Source organism: Sycon ciliatum, chromosome 1 (assembly GCF_964019385.1).
Source record: "Sycon ciliatum chromosome 1, ocSycCili1.1, whole genome shotgun sequence".
NCBI lineage: Eukaryota > Metazoa > Porifera > Calcarea > Leucosolenida > Sycettidae > Sycon > Sycon ciliatum.
Window position 1 is genome coordinate 81271488 of NC_088643.1, and position 25969 is coordinate 81297456.

The following is a 25969-nucleotide window of genomic DNA, read 5'->3' on the forward strand; positions in this document are numbered from 1 at the left end:
TTAGGTTGTAACGATCATGTACTAGTAGTAGTACCATGTAATTTCTGTAAATGAAAATACATGTACTGCCATTCCGGCAACAGGCTCTCAGCTGCACCAAATAGAACTTTGCCAATACAGTATTTCGCCCATTGCCATTGGGCATCATCAGGGCATTGAGTACCATGTAAATCTAAGGAGAAATAAACTGAAGAGAAATAAACTGGGAAATAACGTGACTACGAGTACTAAGTAGTAGTATTGTTACTTTCTTCACAAAGCAGCGACCGATACTGTCTGGTACATGTATACCGGTACGCGGTGGTGATGTACAATGACTATGCAGTATGGTGATGTACAGACAGTACACGGACATCCAGATCCCCCAGATAGGCGTTAGCCGTAACGGTTTCGGGTACTACTAGTACTACTAGTACTAGTACTAGTACTAGCAAGACTGCCAAGAGTACATAAACTTTATGTACTCTTGGTACTAGTACTAGTAGTTAAATCCTGAAATAAAGACGAAAGATTTCGTAAACGAAAATAATAATATTTATTTTGTACTTCTACAGTGCAGTGTCAGTAGAGCTATCTTTGTCTAGCCTTCAGTAAGAATAAAAATACTAGTATAAATCAGTATTCCACTATTTTCCCACCAGCCCGCTGCACAGCGTCTGCATATCGCATGCAGGCATTCGGAGGAACAAGCACTTACTATTATTATAAATTCTAGCGTGTCATTTCACTAGAACAATCGCAGGAAATTGTTGTAGACGGCAGACTGGATTATCAACCGAGCACCACGTCCAGCACTACATGTAGATAATTCCAACATGCTACTGGTTCGGTGCTGATAAGTAAATGTGTACTGTAGCCACCTGCCTACGAGTACTAGCGCTAGCCTATAGCGTGCCAAAACATTGCGTAACGCCCCAGTGGTGCCTTTGGTCTGACGTCGAACAAGCATGGCTGGGCGCTCATCAACGGCGGAAGGACGACATGATCTGCTGGTGGCGTGGAAGAAGAAATTCAAGGAAGGCTGTGACTTTGACAACTGGGGACAAGCTGTTGAGGCTGGCGAGATCTATGCACTGTAAGGATTCATACCTCCTACATAATTACTAATTATTTACTATGCAGCATGCACAGTAATGAATACTAAGGATACCTACGATCTACTGCACTGTACACAGGATACGTACATCACAGTATGCAGTATGCACTACTAGTACTACCAATACTGCCAACAGTCCAGAACCCACAACTTACTTAGTGTGCGACTCTGATCTCCAAGTTATGGGTGCTCTGCACGATGCTCTGATCTCGAAGTCATGGGTGCTCTGCACGACGCTCTGATCTCGAAGTCATGGGTGCTCTGCACGACGCTCTGATCTCGAAGTTAAGGGTGCTCTGCACAACGCTCTGATCTCGAAGTCATGGGTGCTCTGCACGACGCTCTGATCTCGAAGTCATGGGTGCTCTGCACGACGCTCTGATCTCGAAGTCATGGGTGCTCTGCACGACGCTCTGATCTCGAAGTCATGGGTGCTCTGCACGACGCTCTGATCTCGAAGTCATGGGTGCTCTGCACGACGCTCTGATCTCGAAGTCATGGATGCTCTGCACGACGCTCTGATCTCGAAGTCATGGGTGCTCTGCACGACACTCTGATCTCAAAGTCATGGGTGCTCTGCACGACGCTCTGATCTCGAAGTCATGGGCGCTCTGCACAACGCTCTGATCTCGAAGTCATGGGTGCTCTGCACGACGCTCTGATCTCGAAGTCATGGGTGCTCTGCACGACGCTCTGATCTCAAAGTCATGGGTGCTCTGCACGACGCTCTGATCTCGAAGTCATGGGTGCTCTGCACGACGCTCTGATCTCGAAGTCATGGGTGCTCTGCACGACGCTCTGATCTCGAAGTCATGGGTGCTCTGCACGACACACTGCCTTCATGATGTACAGTGCTGTCGGGCGCCGAGGAAGGGGGGGGGGGGGTCAGACTCAGGGTTCTAGCCTAGCCCATTCTTATTTTTCGCGAACACATCCGTTTCAGGAGCACTCTCGCTTATAAGAACATGCACTTGTAAGTGAATGAAAATCACAAAACCACACGAGGTTCATCATGGTTCCATTGTACTGGCATTAACCAATAATATGTGTACTTGCACATGTACAGTCAATGCGATGTCTCTCGCATATAAGACCATGGTCTTATAATCTAACGAAAATGTAGTTGTGAAAGGACCGAAAACAGCGACATTTCGATTATAAGACCATGGTCTTATATGCGCGAGATTACAGTAATAGTTTACATATGGATCGTATGCATGTACATGTACCAGTACATGAATATTGCATGGTGACACACACTGCACACATTGCAGTTTACATGCTTTGACTTATGAAACTACGGAAATATTATCATCCAAACCTGCAGATTTTTTTACTTCTGAGTGTACATTATAGTGTAGATAATCATTACAGTGTCAGTTCTTATCTGCAACAATTCCAGCCTAGACCGTTCTTAAAAATTGGTAAAATTCTAGCCTGGCCCTTCTTGGGCACTCCGTACTTAGGAGCCCGACAGTACTGTAATGGGATGTCGATCAAGCTGACTGGATGACTGGATTTGCATTTACCTACAGTTTAGAAGCAACGATATCACGATAATATGGGAAATCAGGAGGTACAAAAAATGCCTGTGCCGTGACAGCGCATCATGTACAAAATTATCCGAAACCTCAGAGAAAACGTACTCCGAGGCTTGAAACCGTAGCAGGTCCATTATGATGCAATGCACCAGCTACTTCCCCCGTCCGTGGCTATGTAATGTGGGCAGTGCACCGCGCTGGACCGCATGTGCAAAGCTCTTGGGGTTATGGACTTTTGCTACTATTAGTAGCGACTTCAGTCCCAAAAATTAATTGTAGTCGGAAGTATGAGTCCTTTATGACCAACGAAATATGCAACTGGATAGAGGCATCATCGCAGAGCATACATAGAAAAATAACATGGGAATGCCTCGTCCCATACCAGATTATGAGGCCACAAAGTTGGTGTGCCGTCGGCGATCATAATTATACCATATGTATGCAGTTGTATGCAGAGTGATGGCACAAAAGTGGGTTTCTCCGACCTCATGGATATCACGCACACACAGTTACACAGTGAATGCACAAGTAGAAAGCTGAAGAGGGCTGCAGTGCCAAGCCTTCCGATTAGCTCCACCCCTGCTCCCTGTGTCCAGTCAAGCCGACATTGAGCATGTACATGCATGCTGGTCTTACTGTTATAAAATCAATTTTGTTCACACTCAAACTTCAGTACTAAAGTACCTTGGCGGATGTAACATACTATGGGTTGCAAAGTGCTATTGTGAGGACCCTTCATTGTGAATTATATACGAGTACACGTACCAGTCATTTAAAACCTTGGCTATAACTGAGCTTGTATAAAGTACAGATATTTACAGGCCTTGGAGGTTCATGTACATTATACTGAAGTTTCACTCTACTTACTATAATAAGACTAGTGTATCTGTTGTGCATGCTCTTCTCCTGTTTGCACTGGTGTTGAATATCTCAGGCTGAAAAGGAACATTGAGGCTGAAGTTCTCTCATCGCAACACCAGTTTGCACACAGCGATACGGTAATTCAAGTTTGGAACATTGTTTGGGGGGGGGGGGTACCGTTAATGCAGTGTTTGGAAAAGGCGAATTTGCTTCATCAAGGTTCATTGCCGAATCATTGGGTTTCCTTTCAATAGCTTGTGGCTGTGTTCTTTGAACTGTGTGAAAGGCACATTCCTGAGCATAATTAGGAGGATTAGCAAGACGAAATTCGCGTTCGCTCTCCAAGGAAAGTCGAACTCAGTGACGGAATTCGCGTTATGAGAAGGATTAGCAAACAGAACTCGCACATGCATGACGCTGACACGTCGTCCATTGTGTACAGACAGTACAGCGTAGTAAATTTATGACTGTCCTGACACGAATCCGCGATTCGTGTACCGACTACTTTTCGGAACGAAAAATGCGAAAGTTCGCAATCCAGTTCGGGAACTGAAAAATGTTTGCGAACGCGAACGCGAATTTCGTCTTGCTAATCCTCCATAATACCGGGGCGGCTCCGCTTCTATCGGATCGTGGGGTTGAACCGTTCTATAGGTGAGAGATTGAAGGCCCCTCCCCCCCCCCCCCCCCCGCCATGTAATGGTAGTCTAATTGAAACTTTTTCTTAAATTAATGTGCGCAAGCTCCACTGCAGCCACTTGAATTGAGGGTGGTGTGTGTAGGGTTTTTCATAGTCTTATTGAAGTGAAAACACTTATCCAAACCTGCTCAGTCCCTGTGTGTATCATAATCATACTACACCAGTAGTCCGGTATCTGTGTTATGCTTGCCACTCTCCACACTGATATTGAGTGAAACTAGAGTGAGGATCTGATTGTGTCACGCTGATGATTGACTTGCTCCCGCCTGGTCTCAGAATCTGTTTTACCCGCTGCCATCTGTCACTTTTATCTGCCTGTCCGTGCCGATCAATTCAGGTTGTTCTGAAAAATGTCTGCCGAATTATTGCATCACGGTATGCATACCTTGGAGCACCGGTAAGATTTGTGGCTGCTGCCTTGGTTTGCTTGTGGATGCTAGAGGAAATTCAACTTCGAATTGTAACAGTTGTTATTTGTAGTTGTGCTGGTAGCTGGTGCCTGAAAAGAAAGTCGCATCATCGGTCGTGAGAAAAAGATCGTTGGCCTGACAGTGTAGCCTCATGGTGTTGCTTTTGCCCCCCCCCCCCCCCTCTACGAGTTGCATGATCAGACTTGACTGCTATCACTTCCTACCGGCATTGGGTACTATGCATGAAAGCTACAGGTGACTGTGCCAGAGAATTTTCTTGTCATGTTCTCTGTCCTCTGTTGCATTTCTGTATCTCCAAGGACCTGAATGATGTGGGATTTGGCATGACAGAGCTGACCAAATTGGTTGAGGGTAAGCTTTTAGTTTTCTCAACATTACCTTCCTTTCTGATGCATATGCCTTTCTCCTTTGTCACTCACTAACTGCACACTTGGCACTTACCAACTACAGTAAAGGAAGCTATGTTTGAACTAGTGCCACACGGACACAAGGCGATGGAACTGATATGCTATCAGTATGTGTTATGAACACCCTGCCATCTCGGATGTGCCCATTGGTGAGGCATATACCTTTATCTGATGCAACTGAAAAACTAACAGGTCCAAGCCCTGCACTGATAACATGTCTGCTTGTCTGCACCGTGCAGCATTCTGCAGCTGGACAGAGGGCTGTGATCTGCCAGAAGCATCAAGAATCGCTCAGCGCTTGCCAAGGTTCGTGGAATCATTTATGTATGCAAGTGTAGTGAGGACACGTGTTTTCGGCGTTCTTGCATTTGATTGTGCACAGGGGGTATCCCGCAACTCACACCCTGACCAAAGAACACCACACCGCCGCAGTTCAGTGGTACTACTACTACACTGCACCTCAGCACATGCATGTACAGTGGTCACCGATTACCACAGGTTTCCAGCCTACTGCAGTCGTGCCGGTAGACAGCACTCGCTTGCTGTTGCCATGTAGTGTGTGTGTGTGTGTGTGTGTGTGTATGTGTGTGTGTGTGTGTGTGTGTGTGTGCGCGTGTGTGTGCGTGCCACGAGTACCACAACCACCTTTCCTATTTCGATTATACAATTTCTATCTCCACGTCGACTTTTTTTGCTGTACAAGAGGCTTTGGAAATCGTCATCTTTCAGTGGTGGGCAGCAAAAAATGTGTGTAAATCTGGTCCCATCTTGATGGCACATGCTTACCAGAGTTCTACCCAAAGGAGGGCAGAGGGGGGGGGGGGGGGGGAGTGCAGCCTCCCTCCCCCCCCCCCCCCTTGAAAATGCGGTGCCTCTACTCGTTTTCAGGAAATTCAACGAAAATACAGTCGATTGTCACTAGCAGAGGGGTCATAAAGGCACACTTGTCTGGGATTAAGTGGAGGGTTCGCTTCAGTACGTTGGGTTTTGCATGGGAAGACAATTTTGGAAAATGAGATACGGGGTAACTGTATCCCTGCCCCCCACCCCCTACTATTTTGACCTGGCTAGAACCCTGCTTACCAAGGCCAATACCTGTGAACTCAGTCCCGCCTTGGCGGTACATGCTTACCAAAAGGAGGATACATGTAATCACGAAACTGCAAGGTTGTTTTTGCTTTCCCTGCTTTGTTCACAACCGACCGAGCGTGTCTGCTATCTTGTTTTGTTCGCTAGCAATGGAGCGGAATCCAGCAGGCTAGGACATTCCTCCGCACCACATGGTGAAGATGACGATGATGACGAAGGATACGAGGCAGGACAAAGCGGTGCGTAACTAGGTCACTGTGCCCGTGGGATCTGTGCCCGTGAGATCTGTGCCCGTGAGATCTGTGCCCGTGGGATCTGTGCCCGTGGGATCTGTGCCCGTTGGATCTGTGCCCGTGGGATCTGTGCCCGTGGGATCTGTGCCCGTTGGATCTGTGCCCGTGGGATCTGTGCCCGTGGGATCTGTGCCTGTGGGATCTGTGCCCGTGGGATACATGCACGTACATGTGCACACCTAGCACATATTGCTAACACTTTGCTCATAGCAGGCCACACTACAGTCTACACAGGTACACATACACTCTAGTGCACCTGTGCAAGGTGGTGTTGGGGTCGAACCTTCGGCCCCACCAGTCTGTTTTGAAAAGCGTTTCTAGTACCTCTTCACCAGCATCCCTTACCACCTCCCCACAATGGACAAGATTGCACTCAGCGAAAACATGGCAACCACTCGGCTTCGGAACTCCTACCACCTCATTCTGCGCATTCTTCCCTGAACTCCTTTCCGTTTGCAGCCATTGATCATTGGGGAACCACCGCCCCGCCATAGCCTCTCTGAACCACCATCCCTAAAGCAGATCCAGTCGTTTCCAACAATACATGTATACGCACAAGTATATTGGGCCCAGCAACTGCCGTGGGCTAGTATTGACTAACTGTGATTATTAGCTCAGTGTCCTTCTCACACACTCACTCACGTTCTCTCTCTCTCTCTCTCTCTCTCTCTCTCTCTCTCTCTCTCTATCTCTCTCTCCTCTCTCTCTCTCTATCTATCTCTCTCTCTTTCTCTCTCTCTCTCTCTCTCTCTCTCTCTCTCTCTCTCTCTCTCTCTCTCTCTCTCTCTCTCTCTCTCTCCCTCTCCCTCTCTCTCTCTCTCTCTCTCTCTCTCTCTCTCTCTCTCTCTCTCTCTCTCTCTCTCTCTCTCTCTCTCTCTCTCCCTCTCCCTCTCTCTCGTTCTCTCTCTCTCTCTCTCTCTCTCTCTCTCTCTCTCTCTCTCTCTCTCTCTCTCTCTCTCTCTTTCCCCCCTTGCTCACGTGGCTGCCGGTCATGATTTTTCTGCCGTCTGCTTTGTGTACGATTGGTCCTATTACGACTCTGCAGACACGTACAAACTTGTTCAAAAGCCAACATTTGCATCTGGCAAGACTCTCCTAACAATCAGATTGGATCGGATCGGCCTGAAAGATGCACCCCAACACATTGACCCGTTCTTTTCAGTGCTGGTTAGAGGTATGTGTGAACGTGGCATGCACCGCGGCCTGCACCCGTAGGCTACCAAGTGTGATTGGGTTCCACTGTCCAGAATGGGTTGTGGGGTTGCTTGTAGTTTGTGGCGACGATGATCATTACTGGTAATAGTGCTGTCTGATAGGAGACTGGATTTCTAGCTCCTCGTATAACTTTCTGTGTGACAGTATCCATGCCAGATTGAATTAGAAGTTTGACACTTCGTACTGTTCCCTGTAGTCGTTGAAGGAATCCTGTCTATCCTGAATGTGTTTCTACAGATGTTACAGGTACTGACAGGGCAACACCGCAGCGTACCTCTGTAGCAATAGGCCGCAGTGATCTCTACCTTCGCTTTGAAATGGACATCTACATCGATATCCCACTGGAAGAGTTTCCTCAAGGTGCGTAGTAATACCGTATACTATAATCGGAACGTAACTTTGATTGGTGCCATGATGTGGCTTTACAGAAGAGCATGCAGCATGGCCTGCAAAGTCCAGGCTTAAATCAATGTGCTTGAGCCAGAGTTAAGGAGACTACACAAAAAAGCATTACAACATCATCAGTGTTTCATTCATCAGTAGCCAATTATTGCTGGTGTTGTATAGTACAGCTATCTGCCCTTACTGTAAACTCATATCTCTCTTATCTGGGCAGTCCACCGCCAGGCACTGCCCATAACTTTGAAATGTCCGTAACTCTGAATCACATACATTTTGATGGGGAAAGGCCAGAGATCTGGAATATGACGTTACGATGTCAACAGTAATTGTCGGAAGAGTATCAATTATAAAAAATTTGTTTGTGCCGCTGCGGCGTGCTGCCTTTGCAGACTGTGCCATCTTCTTCGAGCTGAACCACTACAAGCAGAAGAAGGGCAAGCACAGCACCAGGTGCTTTGCTTTCTTGGAACATGACGAGTTCAAGCCGGGTGAAAAGGCACTGGAGCTGTAAGTACAGATTGTCAGAAGCGCTCTGCACCGCCCCCACAAACTTTAAAATGTGCTGTGTTCCATCTGCGTGCTTCCGAAGTACATAATTGTTTATTTCCAGGCCAATAATTTTTTACTTCTGAAGTATTTATTTGACAAAGTCTCCTTTTTTCCACTAACCTGACTGACAGCATTTTTGAACCCCGACTGAAACCTTCTTTTCTCCAATGTGCATACTCACATGTACAAAAGCATGAAGCGTTGGGAAGCTTTCAAGTTTTCGGCAGGTCATCATTTTGCTGATACGTGTAGTTGTGTTAACAGGGCCTTTCACAAGGATCATGAAATGGGGCAGCAACACTTTCTATACTTCCAGCTGGTTGACCATGTGTTCAGTAGAACTGACGTAGACAGCCAATACTATGATATAATTATATTATGGCAATAGAGTCAGGAGTACAGGGGGTTAGCTATATGCTATAGAGATGATCTCTTCAAACTCATGCATGTGACTCATACATACGAATAGTGAAACCTGTCTAAGACGACCGCCGCTCAAGGGACCTTCTAGACGTGCTCTCTGTTACCAGGTGGTCTCCTTATCCAGGGTTATCTGACTGGAAATGGTATCCCCTGATCCTGATCCTGGTGTCAGTGGTCTTCTAGGACAGGTGGTCGCCCTATTCAAGTGGTCGCCTTCAATGACAGGTTTTACTGTACATCAGTGCTAGACCTAGATATGCATGTAGCACACATTTCTGCTGGCAGAAGTAGGACTACGGTATGCACAATTGCGATGGGCAATGCTGTCCAAATTGTCATGGGCATATCTCCAAAAGGCACACAGAAACTAATGTGAATGTACCGATACAACCGCTGTATCTTATCATTTCCTGTTCTGTTCACATCCCAACTATAGGTACAAGAAGCCAACCAATTTCAAGCGACGGAAACTGAGTTTGCTTACCGTCAAGCCGCTCTATCTTCATCTTGACCTCCAGCTTACCAAGTTCTAACTTTCTTCTTCCGATGCATTCATGTATGTTTCTCTCCGTGATGTTGTTGACCTCAATTGTGCTGTGCACACGACTTGAGTTCTTATAGGAGATTTGTTGATTTGAACTCTCTACAGCCCCCCCCCCCCCCCCCCCCCTCCCCTTGTCCTCCCCATGCACATTCTTGAGTTGGTGTGCAATTATACTCTTGATTTAAAGACTTTTTTAAAAGAGGGCTCTGTTGTGATAGGACATTTTTTCCTGTAGTATCCACTTGCTATGTTTTATTTTATTAGGTGTACATGTACTTGAGTGTTTAGTTTTGTGGCCGGTTCCATGCTGCTTCTCAGGTACCCCTCTTTTTTCTATCTGCTCAATGGTTTTCTATCCTATAGGCCTAGCTCGTTCAATGCTTCACACTGGTGCTAGAAACGGAATCGGATGTAAGCACGAGTGCCGTGACAATAGTGTCTAGCTGCAGTCGATGGGGTCTGTGCCCAACAGAATCGTTATTAAAATGTGTTCACATCACACGACCGATCGACCTGTACACATCTGGCTGCCTGTATCCTGCATGGTGCAAGTACAGATACATGCAGTAGCTACTGAGGTGGTCCACTGCACTGACCCTACTGAGGTGGTCCACTGCACTGACCCTACTGAGGTGGTCCACTGCACTGACCCTACTGCTTTGTCCACTGCACTGGCCCTACTGAGGTGGTCCACTGCACTGACCCTGCTGCTTTGTCCACTGCACTGACCCTACTGAGGTGGTCCACTGCACTGACCCTACTGCTTTGTCCACTGCACTGGCCCTACTGCTTTGTCCACTGCACTGACCCTACTGCTTGGTCCACTGCACTGGCCCTACTGAGGTGGCCCACTGCACTGGCCCTACTGAGGTGGTCCACTGCACTGGCCCTACTGCTTGGTCCACTGCACTGACCCTACTGCTTGGTCCACTGCACTGGCCCTACTGCTTTGTCCACTGCACTGGCCCTACTGCTTTGTCACACTTTGTCTACAACTCTCAGGTGATCACTTTACACCGTTTGCCAGCTTTTAACCCCATTTGAACAATATCACTCAAGTAACAGTTGATGTGAAACTCTGCCACCGCAGCACTGGGTAGAGAAAGTGCAGGCAGTTACACACTCTTGGGGTTATGTACAGCAATGCCTCACAATAGATAATAAAATTATCAGCCACATTTCACATCGTGATGTTTTATATGAGCTAGCCGGGATTCGTTTCACATGTGACAAGAGTTATAGTGTCAAACCGAAGCATTAGTATTCCTGCACTAGCATACACTTAGACTCAAGGTGGCTGGCAAGTAGCGAAAAATATAGTGTGTGTCAAAGCTGAATCAACTCTGCCGCAGCAGAGCACCAGTCCTTCAGAAAATGATGAAAATATCCACACATTTCTACCAAGGCTGCCGCGTCCTTGCACCGCACCTCAACAAATCATGAGCCAGCTGCATCCATGCTGCACACAATTATCATAATATTACTATTAGCATCCATGATAGCTTTCTAGTTCTGAGAAAATAGATAATCAACAGTTGTGTGTGTGTGCCAACTTGACAAGGACGTGTACATGACTGTATTGGACTAGTGCTGGCCACAGCTACTTAGTACTGTCAAGAACGGCAGTGATCAGGTACTGTCAAGACCGGCAGTGATCAGGTACTGTCAAGAACGGCAGTGATCAGGTACTGTCAAGACCGGCAGTGATCAGGTACTGTCAAGACCGGCAGTGATCAGGTACCGACAACGTAGGTGGCAGCTACAAAAAACCAAATGCTGCTGAAAAACAGGCCATTGCTCAACGATCACTTCTTTTCCACATGGTCTCGTCGTCGTCGTAGTCGACTAGCTGTTGATCCCTGAGGGGGAAAGTGGGACACGCGCACCAGGTAAACGTTGAGTATCTTGCCTAATACCATTCTTATTGAGAAGCGGCATGCAATCAAAATGCAGTAGACAGATGCCTTACCTGGCCAAAGCAGAAACGTGCATAGGTAGACATGGTATAGATTGTTACATGATTGTGCTGTTTGCTTTCATCTTCCAGTCACCATCAGAATCATGCCAGTCAATCACAAAGGCATCGTAGGCAGACTCTGCATAAATCTTACATGTAAGCTCCATCTTCATCCGCGTCCAGGTTGTATAGTCTTGAGAAGGAGTTCTTACCCTTCATCTCGGTATCTAAAGGGCAATACCAAAGTGATGACGACACCGCCGCCGCCAGCAACAACAATCATGACAAGAAAATATTAGCAAGAATACAAGTCTACACACGTCTATGTACGTTTTATGAAAACAAATTCATGCAAACAACAACAAATGTGATTCAGATAATTGCTGCAAATACTGCACGTTCCACTTGCCTACTCTATTATGATATACTACAAGTAGTAGGACTCAGTTGAATTTTGAAACTTTTTAGACTCAGTATTTTAGCACCTCAATAAGACAAGATCTTACCCTTGACGGCACCAGGTGATGGTGAGTAGACATATGCCATGGTATAGATGTAATAGTTGAAGACACCGATCAATACCAGGAACTCAGCAGGTGAACAAAATGACTAGTCAAGGAATGCACTCAGCCAACCGTACACACAGTACTTATATACAATACGCACACAGTTGAAACACATTCAGAATCATCCTGATTATGTCTATGCTCCACTATGCAGACCGATTTGAGAGGGATGGGGGGGGGGGGGGGAGCAAAAGCAAACTTGAAGCAGATTATTTTAAGTTATCATTATACATCTGACATACTATGACAGTCATCAAAAGAGAAGCCCTGACAGGACATATTTTATGCAGGCTAACTGAGGCTGAAACCAATGTTTGCTTTGTACCACTCACATCCAATTCATGTAATATTACTTGACAATTGCTGCATGCATATAAATACTTATAATAATTTTAGGATGGTGCCTGCTGATATGCTCAAAGTATTAGCGTTTTCCTGCCATAATATTCTGTGCACCAAGGGGCATGTGGACGCAAATTTAAACCACCCCTGCCCTGTCTTTATCAGGGTCTGATCCTTAGGTCGAAATATTTCCGCCGGTAAGTTAGTTAGTTCCTGGAAATCAGTCGGTAACTGCCGGCCTAGGAAACAACCTGAAGCATGCCCAGGTGTTGTGCTTTTCATCTAAATACTTCAAGTACAAGTATGAAAGTAGCATACAAACACAAAAGTATCGGTGTTTTAAGTGGGTAGATTGTAGGTCAGCCCAAGCCCTATCACAGTAGCCTCCTCACATTGGTACATACATGTAAATACACCATAAAATGGCGTAACGCATGCTAGCCGATTGAATGGTTGATCATTGCGTGTGTGAGAGAGGATATTATTCCGAATGTTTGGTGAATAGGACGACATGAAGTTAGGCTGCAGGGTTTCAGTGCCGAAGCGGACAAACATGATGGTGCAGCTGGTGATGACGACAATAGCCATCAGGCTGGTGAAGAACTTCAAGCGGATATCTGAGAATACAAACAATGCATCCATGCTCATCAGTCACAGGCTAATTAGTGTAGTACAGTCATGTGTCATCAGACCAACCGTTCGAGCTACACATACATGCATTGCATACCACACGAATAGCAGGGGTTTGAAAAAGAGGTCCAATCAGGTCAGGAATACAAGATCTAAAGACTGAAACAGCAGTAGTAATCACTGAAATGAATTGTCCTAGGGTACGCAAGAGGTACACAAAAGGAAGTATATAGGGCTGTTTTTTTGTTGTAACTCAGAGTTTCATGGCAAAAACCAATCATCAGACAACATAAGGAGATTAGAAAAACGCAGGTATATAATGGCAAGCAGAGGAGATAGAATAATTCAGTGCAGACGATATGATAATCATTCAACACCTCCCAGAGGCAGTACGCTCTGACCTAGGGTACATTGTTGCTGTCCTAGGCTAGGAGGCACTCGTCACCGTCCCGTCAGTCTGTTGCTATGGCACACAGGCATGTTTTAGCAGTGTGTAGAGTGCTCTGCCCAGGGACTAGTAAAACACCTACTCCCTGGATGTGCTCAAGTGCTGCACTCGAGTCTGTCATAGCATGCATCACCATGAGACAGCTTACTTGTGTGTGTGTGTGTGTGTGTGTGTGTGTGTGTGTGTGTGTGTGTATGTATGTGTGTGCTTTGCTGCGTGGAAATCAAGCCGCCATATCCCCCCCCCCCCTCTCTCTCTCTCTCTCTCTCTCTCTCTCTCTCCCTCTCTCTCTTCCCCAACTTCCCGGATCAGGACCATGTAAACCGTGTGGCAGTGGCTCAACAGGACAGGACAGGACAGGACAGGACAGGACCAGACAGGACAGGACGGGACAGGACAGGACAGGATGGGACGGGACAGGACGGGACAGGACAGGACAGGACAAGACGGGACAGGACGGGACAGGACGGGACAGGACGGGACAGGACGGGACAGGACGGGACAGGACAGGTGTGCGTGTGTGTCCACACGTGAGTGTGTGCGTTTATGTATGGTGTGTGTGTCTCTCCTCATACTAATACCTTAGCACACTATTAATCGGCACACACACACACACACACACACACACACACACACACACACACACACACACACACACACACACACAGTCAAGCCAGTATACTACAGTCAGAACAGTACTTACCGATCGGTGACTGTGCTCCAAACGCACGGAAAAGAGCATATGCCAAGTAGAATAAATAGGCACCTATTGAGACATAAAATACGATTTTCCATGCCTGCAAACAAGGCACAGTAGAAAACAACGACAATGGCAGTTCGTTGCAGTGGTATTCAAACAATAGCACTGGAATTCGCTAACTAAACTTATCAACATGTGTCAGACTCAACCACATGTACACACTCACACACACACACACACACACACACACACACACACACACACACACACACACACTCACACACTCACACACACGCGCGCGCGCGCACGTGCACACACACACACACACACACACACACACACACACACACTTACACACACTTACACACATGCAGTAAAAACGGCTAACGCAATGTGTTCTGTCTAACCTGGAAACTATCTGTGTCCAAGTGTAGTTGGTAGCTGGGGTCACTCAATAAATTGAACCTTCAGCACATACAGTGCACAGACAACATACAATACAGCCGCACATCGTGACAGTGCACAGACAACATACAATACAGCCGCACATCGTGACAGTGCACAGACAACACACAATACAGCCGCACATCGTGACAGTGCACAGACAACACACTATGCCAGAGTCATTGCGAGGGAGAGCATAAGCATAACGCAGATGACGGTGAATGAGTTAGCAACACTAACAGATAAAGCATGCAGTATTCGGTATAGGCTGATTGTCCAGTGCAGTAGGAGAAAGGTACGCAAACACCTAATTCTGCTACACACTACATGTGCAATACATGCAATTCAGCTAGACCGTAAATACCATTCTGAACTGGGGTTGGAGGGTTTTCTTGTGCGGAGAGCAGCTTTGTTCATTCACCATGAAGTACACTGTGTGGCAGGTCTATTTCATTCTGCCCCAGGTGCCGTGTATCCAGTGATGCATAGCCCTAATGGCATTGTAACCCTGTACTAAGTCCAGTAGCTCAGTCTATCTGGGCTGGTAATGAAGGATGGCGAACATATTATATTGATATTGTATTTTCAAAGATTCTCCAGAGGCAAGTGGATGCCCATCAAAGGGAAAGGGGGAAAGGAAGTGAACATGTAGCAACAGTCCCGGTGAGCTAACAGTTGACTTACTCCTCCCATGCCAGCAGTGTTAGTGACGCCAGCCACACCAGCCCAACTACAATGACTTTGGGCAAGTAGAATGTTGTCAGCTTCCTTGGACTCTGAGGGACAGAATAACCACAAATCGAAGAGAGAAACTTGACGCGGTGAACAATTGCCGTTGAGACGCCGACATGCAGGCTGCAATGTGTGCACAGCACTAAATAACCCGTTCAGGATAGCAGTGATGTGGACCGCGTGACTTGCCACGGTGTAACATGGTGCATGCTCAGTGACATGTCTCCGCATTCACGACAAAGAGAACAGGTATGTGTACTGCGATGGGACGAAACAAATCTGATGTTTTACAAGTGCAGTCTGCAATTCAAGCACAGGAATGAGGCATACTGGTATATGTAGTAGGGTAACTGCTCCCAAAAGACGCATGCTTAGCATGATCAGAGGAAAAGCAGTGTGCATGTGATCGCCTGGCACGGAGTTCATCTGGCTTCTTTCACAACAGTAAATACCAGTCATGAGAAAGCCAAACAACTGAGCTGGCTCAGCTATCTACTGTTGCCGGTACTCCACAAATCTTCTATGGTGTAGCTGAGAATTTGCTGGTGTGTCATTGCATGTACGGCCAAGCTCCTATACCGGTACCATCAGCACATGCCGCGGCTATGCTTTAGTAAGACAGACGGTAGAGTAGGCTTCAGTGTATTGACCAGCAATGGTGGGTGACTCACCACATTGACTGCATGCAGGTTGCACAGCCAGAAGAGCAACATTGCACACACAAACGTTGACCTGAACAGAACCTCAAAGAACCTCTCTCCCCACATCTGATTGACCAGGAAGTGCAGGGGGTACAGCGGGTCTATGAACACAACAGACGGAATGGAAGATTAGCCGTTGGCTTAGCAGCAAGCCAGTACATCACGGTACGGTGACATACACAGCTCAATGCAGCATCTTGTTGTACGCTCCTGTGGAGCACAGAAGACTCAGCGAAAGATGGATACTCCACACAGCATGGCACCAAAATGCATTGTAGATTGCTGGCGGCATGACTCAGTCCATTCGTCAAGTATATGCTGTGCCACATACAACACATCTACTTGTATCAACAGACCCATGTGCCACGCACCAGTACATGTCCTTCAAAGTGACTTACTGTTAAAGAGAATGAGCAAGACTAGAAGAACAGATATCCACCTGGAAATGAAACACCAGAGCGGGAAATGTAGTACATAAGTTCTAAACGTACAGTCAACTTGAAGAGCATTGAATGCACTATCGTAACAGTAGACTGATCACGGTCACCAAAGTACAACTGTAATCCGGCATTACAGCCTGTGCAACATACACACACACCTTTGACCTTTGACGCCCATCGCCGGAGGCGATGATAGCAATGCTACGGCAGAAGCCATAGCAACTTGTGCTGGGATTGCACCATTCAACAGCTTGCAAGGCTGAAGAATTGACCATCACTATTCAGCCTGGTCTACACCATACAGCTATTTGAAGTGACTTTTTCTGGCCAGTGAATCCCACACACACACACACACACACACACACACACACACACACACACACGCACGCACACACACGCACACACACACACGCACATACATATACACAAACGCAAACACACACACACACGCACACACACACACACTATTAACGGCTTAAATTTTAGGAATAGAGCAGAGCTGAGACCCGTTAACAACAGGTGCAGCAGGAGCAGTAACAGACCAGACCAGGCCATGACTATCTCTAAGTCTGCACTAAAGAATGTTTGGCTGTCTTGCACGCATGGTTAGACTGCCAGCGGGCTCCATACGACTGAGATAAAGTTATCACAAGTCTCCTCTTTGTTCACTTGCTCTGTTGCCTATTTTTTGAGAAACGCTTGGTAAGGATCAGACTCCATTGGCCCTTGGTAAGGATCAGACTGCATTGGCATAGTGTGGACATGCTGTGTGCATTCGCATCCAAACTCACTTCTGTTCCAGGCACCAATCCCTGATGCTGAAAGGACGCACAGATCGCATGAACTGAAACTGCACACACACACACACACACACACACACACACACACACACACACACACACACACACACACACACACACACACACACACATACACACACACACGCACCCATACACACACATACACACACACACACACACATACACACACACACACACACACACACACGCACACACACGCACACACACACACACGCACGCACACACACACACACACACACACACACACACACACACACACACACACACACACACACACAACCATACAGATAATGTTAAAAACAAATGAAATATCGCTACTGGCGAGGCCAGGGTGACAAAGAACCTTTTTTTTAAGGAATACACTGGGTGTTTCATCACCATGACATTTCACTCACAAATAATTCCTCAAATGTATATGTATGTATGTATGTATATTTTATTTGAATTCGCAAGTACACACGGGCTACAAGCCCAATTACATGGAAGCGAATGCCATAATGAGGCCAATTAAGAAAAAAAGGTGGAGGAAGGAGGAGGACGGTAGCAAAGCAACAGGGAGGACAATTCAGGACCAAAATCAACAATTGCACAAATGTGAGAGCACCTGAGACCGAGGGTACCTGTGGAGCGATAAAATGCCAAGCAAACATCGATTGCCTGCAGTCCATCGAGAACTTCTTGCTGAAAAATCTGAGTTATACATGTTTTGACCAGGTAGACTCCCTCTTCAATTTTCTAGACAATGTCATGGCAGTGACTCCTGACAACGAGAGTGACTTACGGCAGTAATGAATGTAAAAATGATGTAGACAAACTGGCACCAGATCTCCATCTGCGTGAACTCAGGGCTGAAGAACTGCCACTAGAACAACACAGAGAGACAACACAGGGCAACAGACAAATGATGTAACATAGAGTGATGAACTGACGAAACTTACCGAGCAATTCACACCCACCCATGCATGCATGCGTGCTTGACTAAACTCATGCATACGCAATTGCAAGTTATCCAGCACCAGTGGTAGAGCGGTGAAGCGCAGCCTACGCTGCCATCCAAACTCTTTCCATTCACTACCCGGCAGTTATAGTTGGCGCGATTGTGAACTAACCTCAAATGTCATGTTCTGAATGGATTCTGGGTGATTTGCTTCTTCAATCGCAAACTCCACCTCATAGCGCGTGTGATCCACACTGCCGACGTGCAGCAACACAAATGGCTCACAAGTCTGAAAGGAAACGGCAGCATCACATCCATATCATACAACGCAGATCAGCAGATCAGCAGATCAGCATGCTGAGCTCCGGGTTATGCTACTACTACTACTACTACTACAGTGAAAGCGGCTGCCGAAGCCGACCGTTCAAGTGACCTTGCAAACGTGATGCCCGTCACGGTACGGGACTGGTGGTCTTCTTATCCAGGATCAGCTCAGTGGCTGCCATCCCTTGGTCCCAGTTGTAGTGGTATCAGAGTGGTTGCCTTGACAGGTTTTACTGTAATATCAACTATAATCATACGAGTATAGTGGATTTACTCTGCATCAGCAATACCCCGGCAATGAATGCAGCCAAGTGGAATCCCCCCATCCTCTCCCACACATGCACCACTGTCTGCATAGGGCTATGGTTACAGATTTTCCGTGGCAGTACTGATCGCACGATGAAGAGCAGTGAAGCACACAAACATCACTGATTCAGTGAGTCACATGACTCTATTCACAAGCTGGTCACAGTGCGGCGTTGATAGGTATGGAGCATGTATGATCATGACCAGCAGCAGCCAGTTATTACTGGCAGAGTATGCATGACATGCGCCATACCTTCTCACAGTGCAGACTCTTGGTATGCTGAAACCGTTCGATCCCCAAGTAGATGCGACTCCACACCTGACTGCCGTCTTGGGCACGTATCTTGAGGACACGCATCTTGAACTTCAGTGAGTCCTGGTCGGCATCGCCTGTGAACAGAATAAGAATACACAACCCAATGGTCAGGACACGAGAACGTGTGTACAATCCGTGATGCAATGCACTGTGCACAATCCGTGATGTAATGCACTGTGTACAATCCGTGATGTAAGGCACTGTGTACAATCCGTGATGTAAGGCACTGTGTACAATCCGTGATGTAATGCACTGTGTACAATCCGTGATGTAATGCACTGTGTACAATCCGTGATGTAATGCACTAAGTGAGTTACACAGTACTACTGTACAAGCAAAGAGAGTGTTTACACAGGATACAGTGTAGGGGTATCGTGAAGATGTTGAATCATTCCTAGGGTACCGTAAAAGTCCGTAAATAAGTACGTATTTACTTTCGAATTTAGTGACCACACCCGTACTAACTTTCGGGCGGGTACTGACTTTCGGGCACGAACTAACTTTCGGACCTGACTAGTGTGTAGTGGAGAAGTCATTTTCATGTTGATGTACATGCTACGTGCTGCATGTGCGCATCGTACCGGTACTTATTTCGGGCAGTATGTTTATCGGGCTTGACTTGACTTCAACAGACAGAGCCAAAAGAATGAAGGGGGTATTTCTTTCGGGCAGGTACTTATTTACGGACTTTTACGGTACTTTCCCATACCTGATAACGGCTGCTTGACATGGATGATACACTTTAGCCAAAACTCCTGACTGAAGCGTGACCATCCCGGAGGTGAACGGCCAGAGTACACAAGCTCCGCATCCTTCAAAGCACAGGAACAAGGCAACAGCAATCATGACAACATTGAGTACATATGCATACACTGCAACATCCGGCTACGCCATCCGGCGCGTAGCCGGATGGGTCTGTGAGGGGGGGGGGGGGGGGTTCAAGATGGGGCTCCGGGGTGTCCCCCAGTAGGGGTGACGAGGGCAGAGCCCCGCCAAAACTGAGCTTCAGGGTAGCTTCAAATCAGTCAAAGCTTTTGAGAGGCCCAATCTGGGACCATTGTCAATGTGTTATGGTTCATTAAACACATCTGAGAATTGTGTATTCAGCATCTGTGCTGCACCCTCGGAGGGGAGGGGGTTTGTGAGCAACCTGGAAACAGCGATGGCTACGCGCCTGAATATAAAAGCTGACCGCACAGTGATGAACAGAATATCCAATTTAGCATACATAAATCTACATGTGGGCTTTGCGCAGCAAAGCCTAGTTAGCCCATGCACACGCATGGCATGATGCTGGTGGAGTGCTGCGAGTGCGTGTCATGTGACCACCTCGTGATTAAGCCGTGTGCGCCGTGTGTGGCCTGGCAAAATTTTATGGACAATCGTGGATCCGACGTCTAATTATTTGGAGACGTGTTTTGCTGAGCTGTCTTTGTGCGAAGGAGCGTTCTTTGCAGTTGCAGTTTCGGCGTCAAGTCAAAGTTTTTTCCCTCCCTCCCACCCCTTTTGAGGGGGCATTTTGTTTCTCCGGTTGGGGGGGGGGGCAAACGGGCCTCCTATTATGTCTGTATGTTGTGACGCCTGATGCCAGGCAGTCGTGTGAGCCCTCGGTGGGCGATTGGCTGGCCTCGGTGGCCGTTTGTGTGCCCTCGGCGGGCAAGATGATATCGGCCCACGGTGGGCAGTTTGCTTGCCTCGGTGGCAATTTGCGCACCCTCGATGGGTTGTCTGCTGGTTTAGCCCTCGACGGGCGGTTTGCTGGCCGCGGCGGCCATTTGAGCGCCCTCGGTGGGCAGTATACTAGTTTATCCCTCGGCGGGCGGTTTGCTGGCCTCAGCGGCCATGTGTGCGCCCTCGGTGGGCAGTATGCTAGTTTAGCCCTCGGCGGGCGGTTTGCTGGCCTCGGCGGCCATTTGCGCGCCCTCGGTGGGCAGTAGGCTAGTTTAGCCATTCGGGCGCCCTCGGTGGGCAGTATGCTAGTTTAGCCCGCGGCGGGCCGCGGTGGCCATTTGTGCGCCCTTGGCGGGCGGATGCTAGTTTCAGGCATGCATCTTTACTCAATCAATTATTATCAAAGAGCATATTCTTGAATATTTGAATTGTCCAAAAGAAATCATGGCAACCCCCAACCCAATGTGTCTATTGTATGTTTGTGCACGCCATTGTGAGCGGTACGTTGTGCAGGTGTCTGCGTGTCAGAGCATGGGTACACCAGTGGCGTGTGTGTGCATGTGTGCGCGTGCGTCTGTCTGCATGAGTGCACGAGTGCCCAAGCTGGGCGTGCGGGTGCACTTGGAGGTGCTTGCATGTTGACGGGTGCAGGGGCTAATAGCGTGTTAGTCAGATAGCTCTCATGGTACCGTGATGTGACTAGAATTTGATAGCAGTGCCCATGCATGTACCGGTACGAAGGACACCCCAAGGTGCACCACATCAAGCTACTTTATGCCGGTAAAATCCGGATACACTTGATGAGAATCACACAGCAAACAAGAACACAATCATGTACACGTACTATGCAATAGGCATTAGTTCGCTGCACATGGCTCATGCAACGGCATGAACAAGGCGTAGGGTGAGATTACGTACCGTTTCATTCAACCTCACTGCCGACCACTCCACGCCCAGGTGCTGTGTGGACGATGACAGAACCTTTGGCCCGGTCACCCCTATCGTGATAGTGATGATTAGCGCCACAAAGAACGCCGAGAAGACCAACAAGTACTGGCGCTTGGTTAGCGTGTGAAGGCGCAGCTGAATACATCTGTAAAGAGAACACCCAAACAGCACAGAGCACCCGTGTAACACACACGTGCAGTCACACTGATCATACTCAACAAACCGGCTCTGTAGACTCTGATGTTAGGGATTTCAGTCACGTGATCTGCGGGGGCAAAAGTACCTTGACACGCATGCATGCATTTTGAATGCCAGGCATGGCACAGCTCAGAGCAGGGTCTTCGGCGTAGATTTTAGGTAGGGAGAGTGAGTTTATCGCCATTTTTATTGGCGCACCGTTGAAGAGTAGGTTTCAAGCTTTCGTTTGGTGCCTCACACGGCGAATTCGTGCCGATATTACGCATCTCGATAGATTCTTGTAGATTTCAAAGTCGCTTTTGAGGTGTTTGCCTTGGTTCCACACTCAAGCATCAGTCAGAATCAGATTCTACGGCATCGATTTAGTCAAGGTAGGTTCCTTCAGACGGCATGAAGGGTCGCGATCGGTAGCGGAAATTGTTTTGAAGTTGAACGCCATTACACAGTATGGAGGTGGAGAAGAAAGACGATTGGCTTCCGCCTTCCTCTGTGTTCATGGTGTTGTCCCGGGCAGTAGTTGAACTCTCGTTGAGGGCGAGAAGCAAAAATTATACCAAGTAAGTTAGCATAATTTGATTTTGCTAGTTGCAGCCGTGGATGGAAAGGATTTCGAGACGATGTGAAAATTGCCAGGAACAAAATCGGGCGTATCAGACAGTGGAGAAAAATTTGCTGAAGAACAAGGCAAGTGACGACCTCAGTGAATTACTAAGTCATCCTTTTGAACTGCCTCTCAATCAAATTGTAAAGCAGATAACCACACACTGAACGAAAAATCGTATCTTGTGTCTGATTCTTGTCCAAGAAAGAAACATTGAACTGCAAGGACAATTGTGGGCTGCAGGGATTGCAAATTGCATGGATTGTATAAGTTTGGAAAATTATATCAGTGTTATCAAATTTCCACACCTGAGCAGTCGTACGTGCTGAGGTGTGGACATTTGCAACAGTTCATGTCCACGCTGGACCAGCCGTTGATGTCAGTGCTGAAGCAACAGTTGATGTTGATGCCGGCGCAGCAAATGATGGCGCTTTGGAGCCCGCACCCGGCATAGCAGGTCTTGACCCTGTGTGTGGCACCAGACTTGATCTTCCATGTGTCATACAAGTGCGTGGTTGTTCCAGGCTGGTATTTTACTGAACTTATCTCTTATAAATACTCACCGCTGGCTGGCTTCTGTGTACAATACTCAATACGACAATAGCCTCTAGTATGATCGTTGTGCGGCTAATGACATTTTTATGTGCGTCTCTGACACGTTGCAGCCGAAAACGGGCCCTGTGTGACATCAGAGCTTGCTGGCTACTCGTCTAGTTTCCCACATGCATACTATATAACTTAAATGTTGTGTTTGCCGTATTTCTGTCATATTCCACCTATTACCATGTTGAATTATGCGTGAAATATACTGTTGCTAGGGCCGTTGCTAAGGACGCCATTGCTGCGGTCATTTGGAATTTTGAAAAAAAACTTTTATCTTCCGTTCCGTCACAACCAGGGCCATCCTTGATCCAAGTTTGGCCACGATCGGATGAGGTTTATTTGTTGCTATGGTGTTGCTAGGGAGTATGGGAATTCCATTTTGTGCCATCCTGCAGATCCAATTTGTATGTGTGTTCATCAAGGTTGGTGCGCTATGTTTGAATGCTCATAACTTTGGAAATACTGCTTGGATTCCGTTCAAATTTTCTGTGGACAGTCCTTACACATAGATGCTTCAGGAAAACTTGTTAGTTGGAGCAAAGCGCTGCTCAGAAAAAACCGCCTGAAATCCCTACTGATGTTCTGATATGTGCTGCTGCTGCTGCTTCCATGGCTTAGACAATACCGGCCTATTCCCATCTGACCGTCCCCGGCACTGTGGCAACACTACCCCAGCATTATTACGCGCAAAACAGCGACCTCATTGGATCACGGTAACAAGGCAACTACATCGTTTCTTTATTCATTTTATTTTCTAATCCACCTCCCAGGCATGTACTGTTGTGGACATTGAAATCCGTTGAGAAATCGAGCAGCCACGGAGCGCTGGCCTTGCAGCCGTGAGCACTGCTGGTCCATTTTTTTAAACAGTGTTCAAGTGAACTAGAGTGAGTGTACACGCTATGGGAGTAAGGGTGCCGGCCCCGTTCATTCCACTGGATTTCAATGTCCACGACAGTAGTTGCCAATCAAAGGGGAGGGAGTGAAAATTAGCCACGGATGAAAAACCATAAGAAGTCGAAAAATGGGAAGTGAAGAAAAAATCATAATAGACAATTCACACATACACCCCTAAGGGGCCGGTCGCACTGAGGGAAAATTTGGAAAAAATCCGTGGTTACCATGGATATTTGCTGCTGAGCAGGAGATTTCAGAAATTTAATCCACGCAAAGAAAATTAGCTCGAGGCCCCGCTTTTCCGCCGAAGATTATAATCACCAGCGGCTTCCACTGGATTTCTTTGAGCTTCCTTGTTTTTTTATCGCGTCATGAATTGGAGCGATACTCGTAGAGGCTCTGCGGATGCAGCTCTGGCCCAGGAGCGGGGCTGACAGACTGCCAGAAGCGAATGGTGCCAAAACAAATAGATCGTGTGGGTGAGATTTTTTTCATCGTGCGTATCCAGTGTAGCCGTGATGAAAAGTAGAAAAAGATGTTCCCGGTTTATAATCTGAGGATTGTTCCCTCAATGTGACCGGCCCCTAAGCCTAAGGCTAAGGCTAGGCCCTGACACAGACCATGAAATATACCCTTACAGGTTGCTGCTGACTGTCTGTATGTGTGTGTCTAGCCAGCACAGGCACATTGTATTATGTAGCAGGTCCCCACACTGTAGTCTACCTACTAGTAACCGTTTTAGTTAGGTTAGAGAATGGTACATGTACTCACTGTTCCATGCTTGCACCGACCACCAGCTAGCAGCTACCAAGGGTAAGGGAAACAGTGACACTGCACCACAACACTCGACTGGCTAACGACTGAAGTCTGTGTTCGTATTCCCGAACCATGCACAATTCACATCTTGGCGACCCTGCGCCGGTCGTTACCGTGCGCACAGTCAAATGCGGACTGGACGTGGGTAAAGAACTACAAGTGCCGGTAGATATGGTGACAATGAAGACGGTAAGCAGGTCGCTGGTCGGCTCTTCGCCGTCTTCGCTAGCCTCACGGAAAACAGCAAAACCAAAATTAGAGCAGCAGACTTTTTTTAGTCTTGGTATCCAACAGACCTTTTCGACTTCGTTCGAATTTTCAGTTTTGCTTGGAAGGGCTGGCCGTGAAGTAGTAAGTCACAACATGATAAATCCGGTGCATGCATACGGCTATGCTTGCACGTGTGCTTGTCAGTTGTCATCGGTAGTTGAGTAGTCAGTAGTTGTGTCACTACTGACTCACTACTAGTACTACTACCTGCTAGTACTACTGGTGTAGCTGTAGATCAGCTCATTCTGCACAAACTGCACGGCCATGTGCGAATGGCAGACTAGCTGTTTCCGGGTTCAGACCCATCGCATCCAGTCACTATCCTGTTTGGTTTGGTAGAGCAGAATGTCACTACCGGATACGAACGGTCGACATCGATCATCAAGTCCCGCACTGACAAGTGACCGGCTCGTCGCCTACAAACACACTGCCGGTGTGCTGTGACACCGCGCCGGTAAATCTGTAATCATCGCCACACTGCACTGTCCAACGCCCAATACATGTCCATTGTATTGTTTTATGTCCACGGATTTGACGACACCATGAGGCAGTGGCTCATGCATGGGATACTAGTAGTAGTGATGCTATCATGAATTTCTAGAACAGAAAGTCTGTGACTTTGCACCGTATGTCCGCCCTTTTAAAGCCATGGAGGTATAATCATTCGATTAAAGCCAGTCTCAGTGAGTTGTAAAGCAATGGGCTTCATAAAATTAATGAAATGACATTTGAAGTATGTTTTGTAAAAAT

The 25969-nt window shown here is 47.3% G+C and overlaps 2 protein-coding genes across 2 annotated transcripts; one reads left to right on the top strand and one right to left on the bottom strand.

The window, feature by feature from the left end:
* The first annotated feature begins 556 nt into the window (after positions 1-556).
* LOC135805817 (axin interactor, dorsalization-associated protein-like) lies at positions 557-10050 on the top strand. The gene is made up of 10 exons (XM_065319928.1): positions 557-1075; positions 3572-3635; positions 4536-4595; positions 4929-4980; positions 5276-5342; positions 6273-6364; positions 7464-7592; positions 7871-7993; positions 8425-8542; positions 9444-10050. Exons 1-10 carry the CDS (start codon positions 948-950, stop codon positions 9538-9540), a joined length of 930 nt encoding a protein of 309 aa, XP_065176000.1. The 5' UTR covers positions 557-947; the 3' UTR covers positions 9541-10050.
* Positions 10051-10616: 566 nt separating this feature from the next.
* Positions 10617-25296, bottom strand: LOC135805813 (transmembrane protein 181-like). Its single transcript, XM_065319923.1, has 16 exons — positions 24905-25296; positions 21805-21979; positions 19925-20027; positions 19153-19289; positions 18442-18558; positions 18114-18194; positions 17303-17361; positions 16470-16510; positions 16042-16172; positions 15323-15414; positions 14602-14659; positions 14198-14291; positions 12899-13033; positions 12015-12104; positions 11663-11735; positions 10617-11410 (listed from the first exon to the last, which is right to left on the bottom strand). Exons 1-16 carry the CDS (start codon positions 24910-24912, stop codon positions 11350-11352), a joined length of 1455 nt encoding a protein of 484 aa, XP_065175995.1. The 5' UTR covers positions 24913-25296; the 3' UTR covers positions 10617-11349.
* Between the last annotated feature and the right edge of the window lie 673 nt (positions 25297-25969).

Excerpts from the sequence above, each read along its gene's own strand:
- LOC135805817 (XM_065319928.1), top strand. The coding sequence starts at position 948 with ATGGCTGGGCGCTCATCAACGGCGGAAGGACGACATGATCTGCTGGTG. Across the intron at positions 1,076-3,571 it reads GCTGGCGAGATCTATGCACT|GCTGAAAAGGAACATTGAGG; the intron begins GTAAGGATTCAT and ends TGAATATCTCAG. Across the intron at positions 4,981-5,275 it reads GCTGACCAAATTGGTTGAGG|CATTCTGCAGCTGGACAGAG; the intron begins GTAAGCTTTTAG and ends TGCACCGTGCAG.
- LOC135805813 (XM_065319923.1), bottom strand. Across the intron at positions 19,290-19,924 it reads TGTCAAGCAGCCGTTATCAG|GCGATGCCGACCAGGACTCA; the intron begins GTATGGGAAAGT and ends TTCTGTTCACAG. Across the intron at positions 13,034-14,197 it reads TGGAGCACAGTCACCGATCG|ATATCCGCTTGAAGTTCTTC; the intron begins GTAAGTACTGTT and ends TTGTATTCTCAG.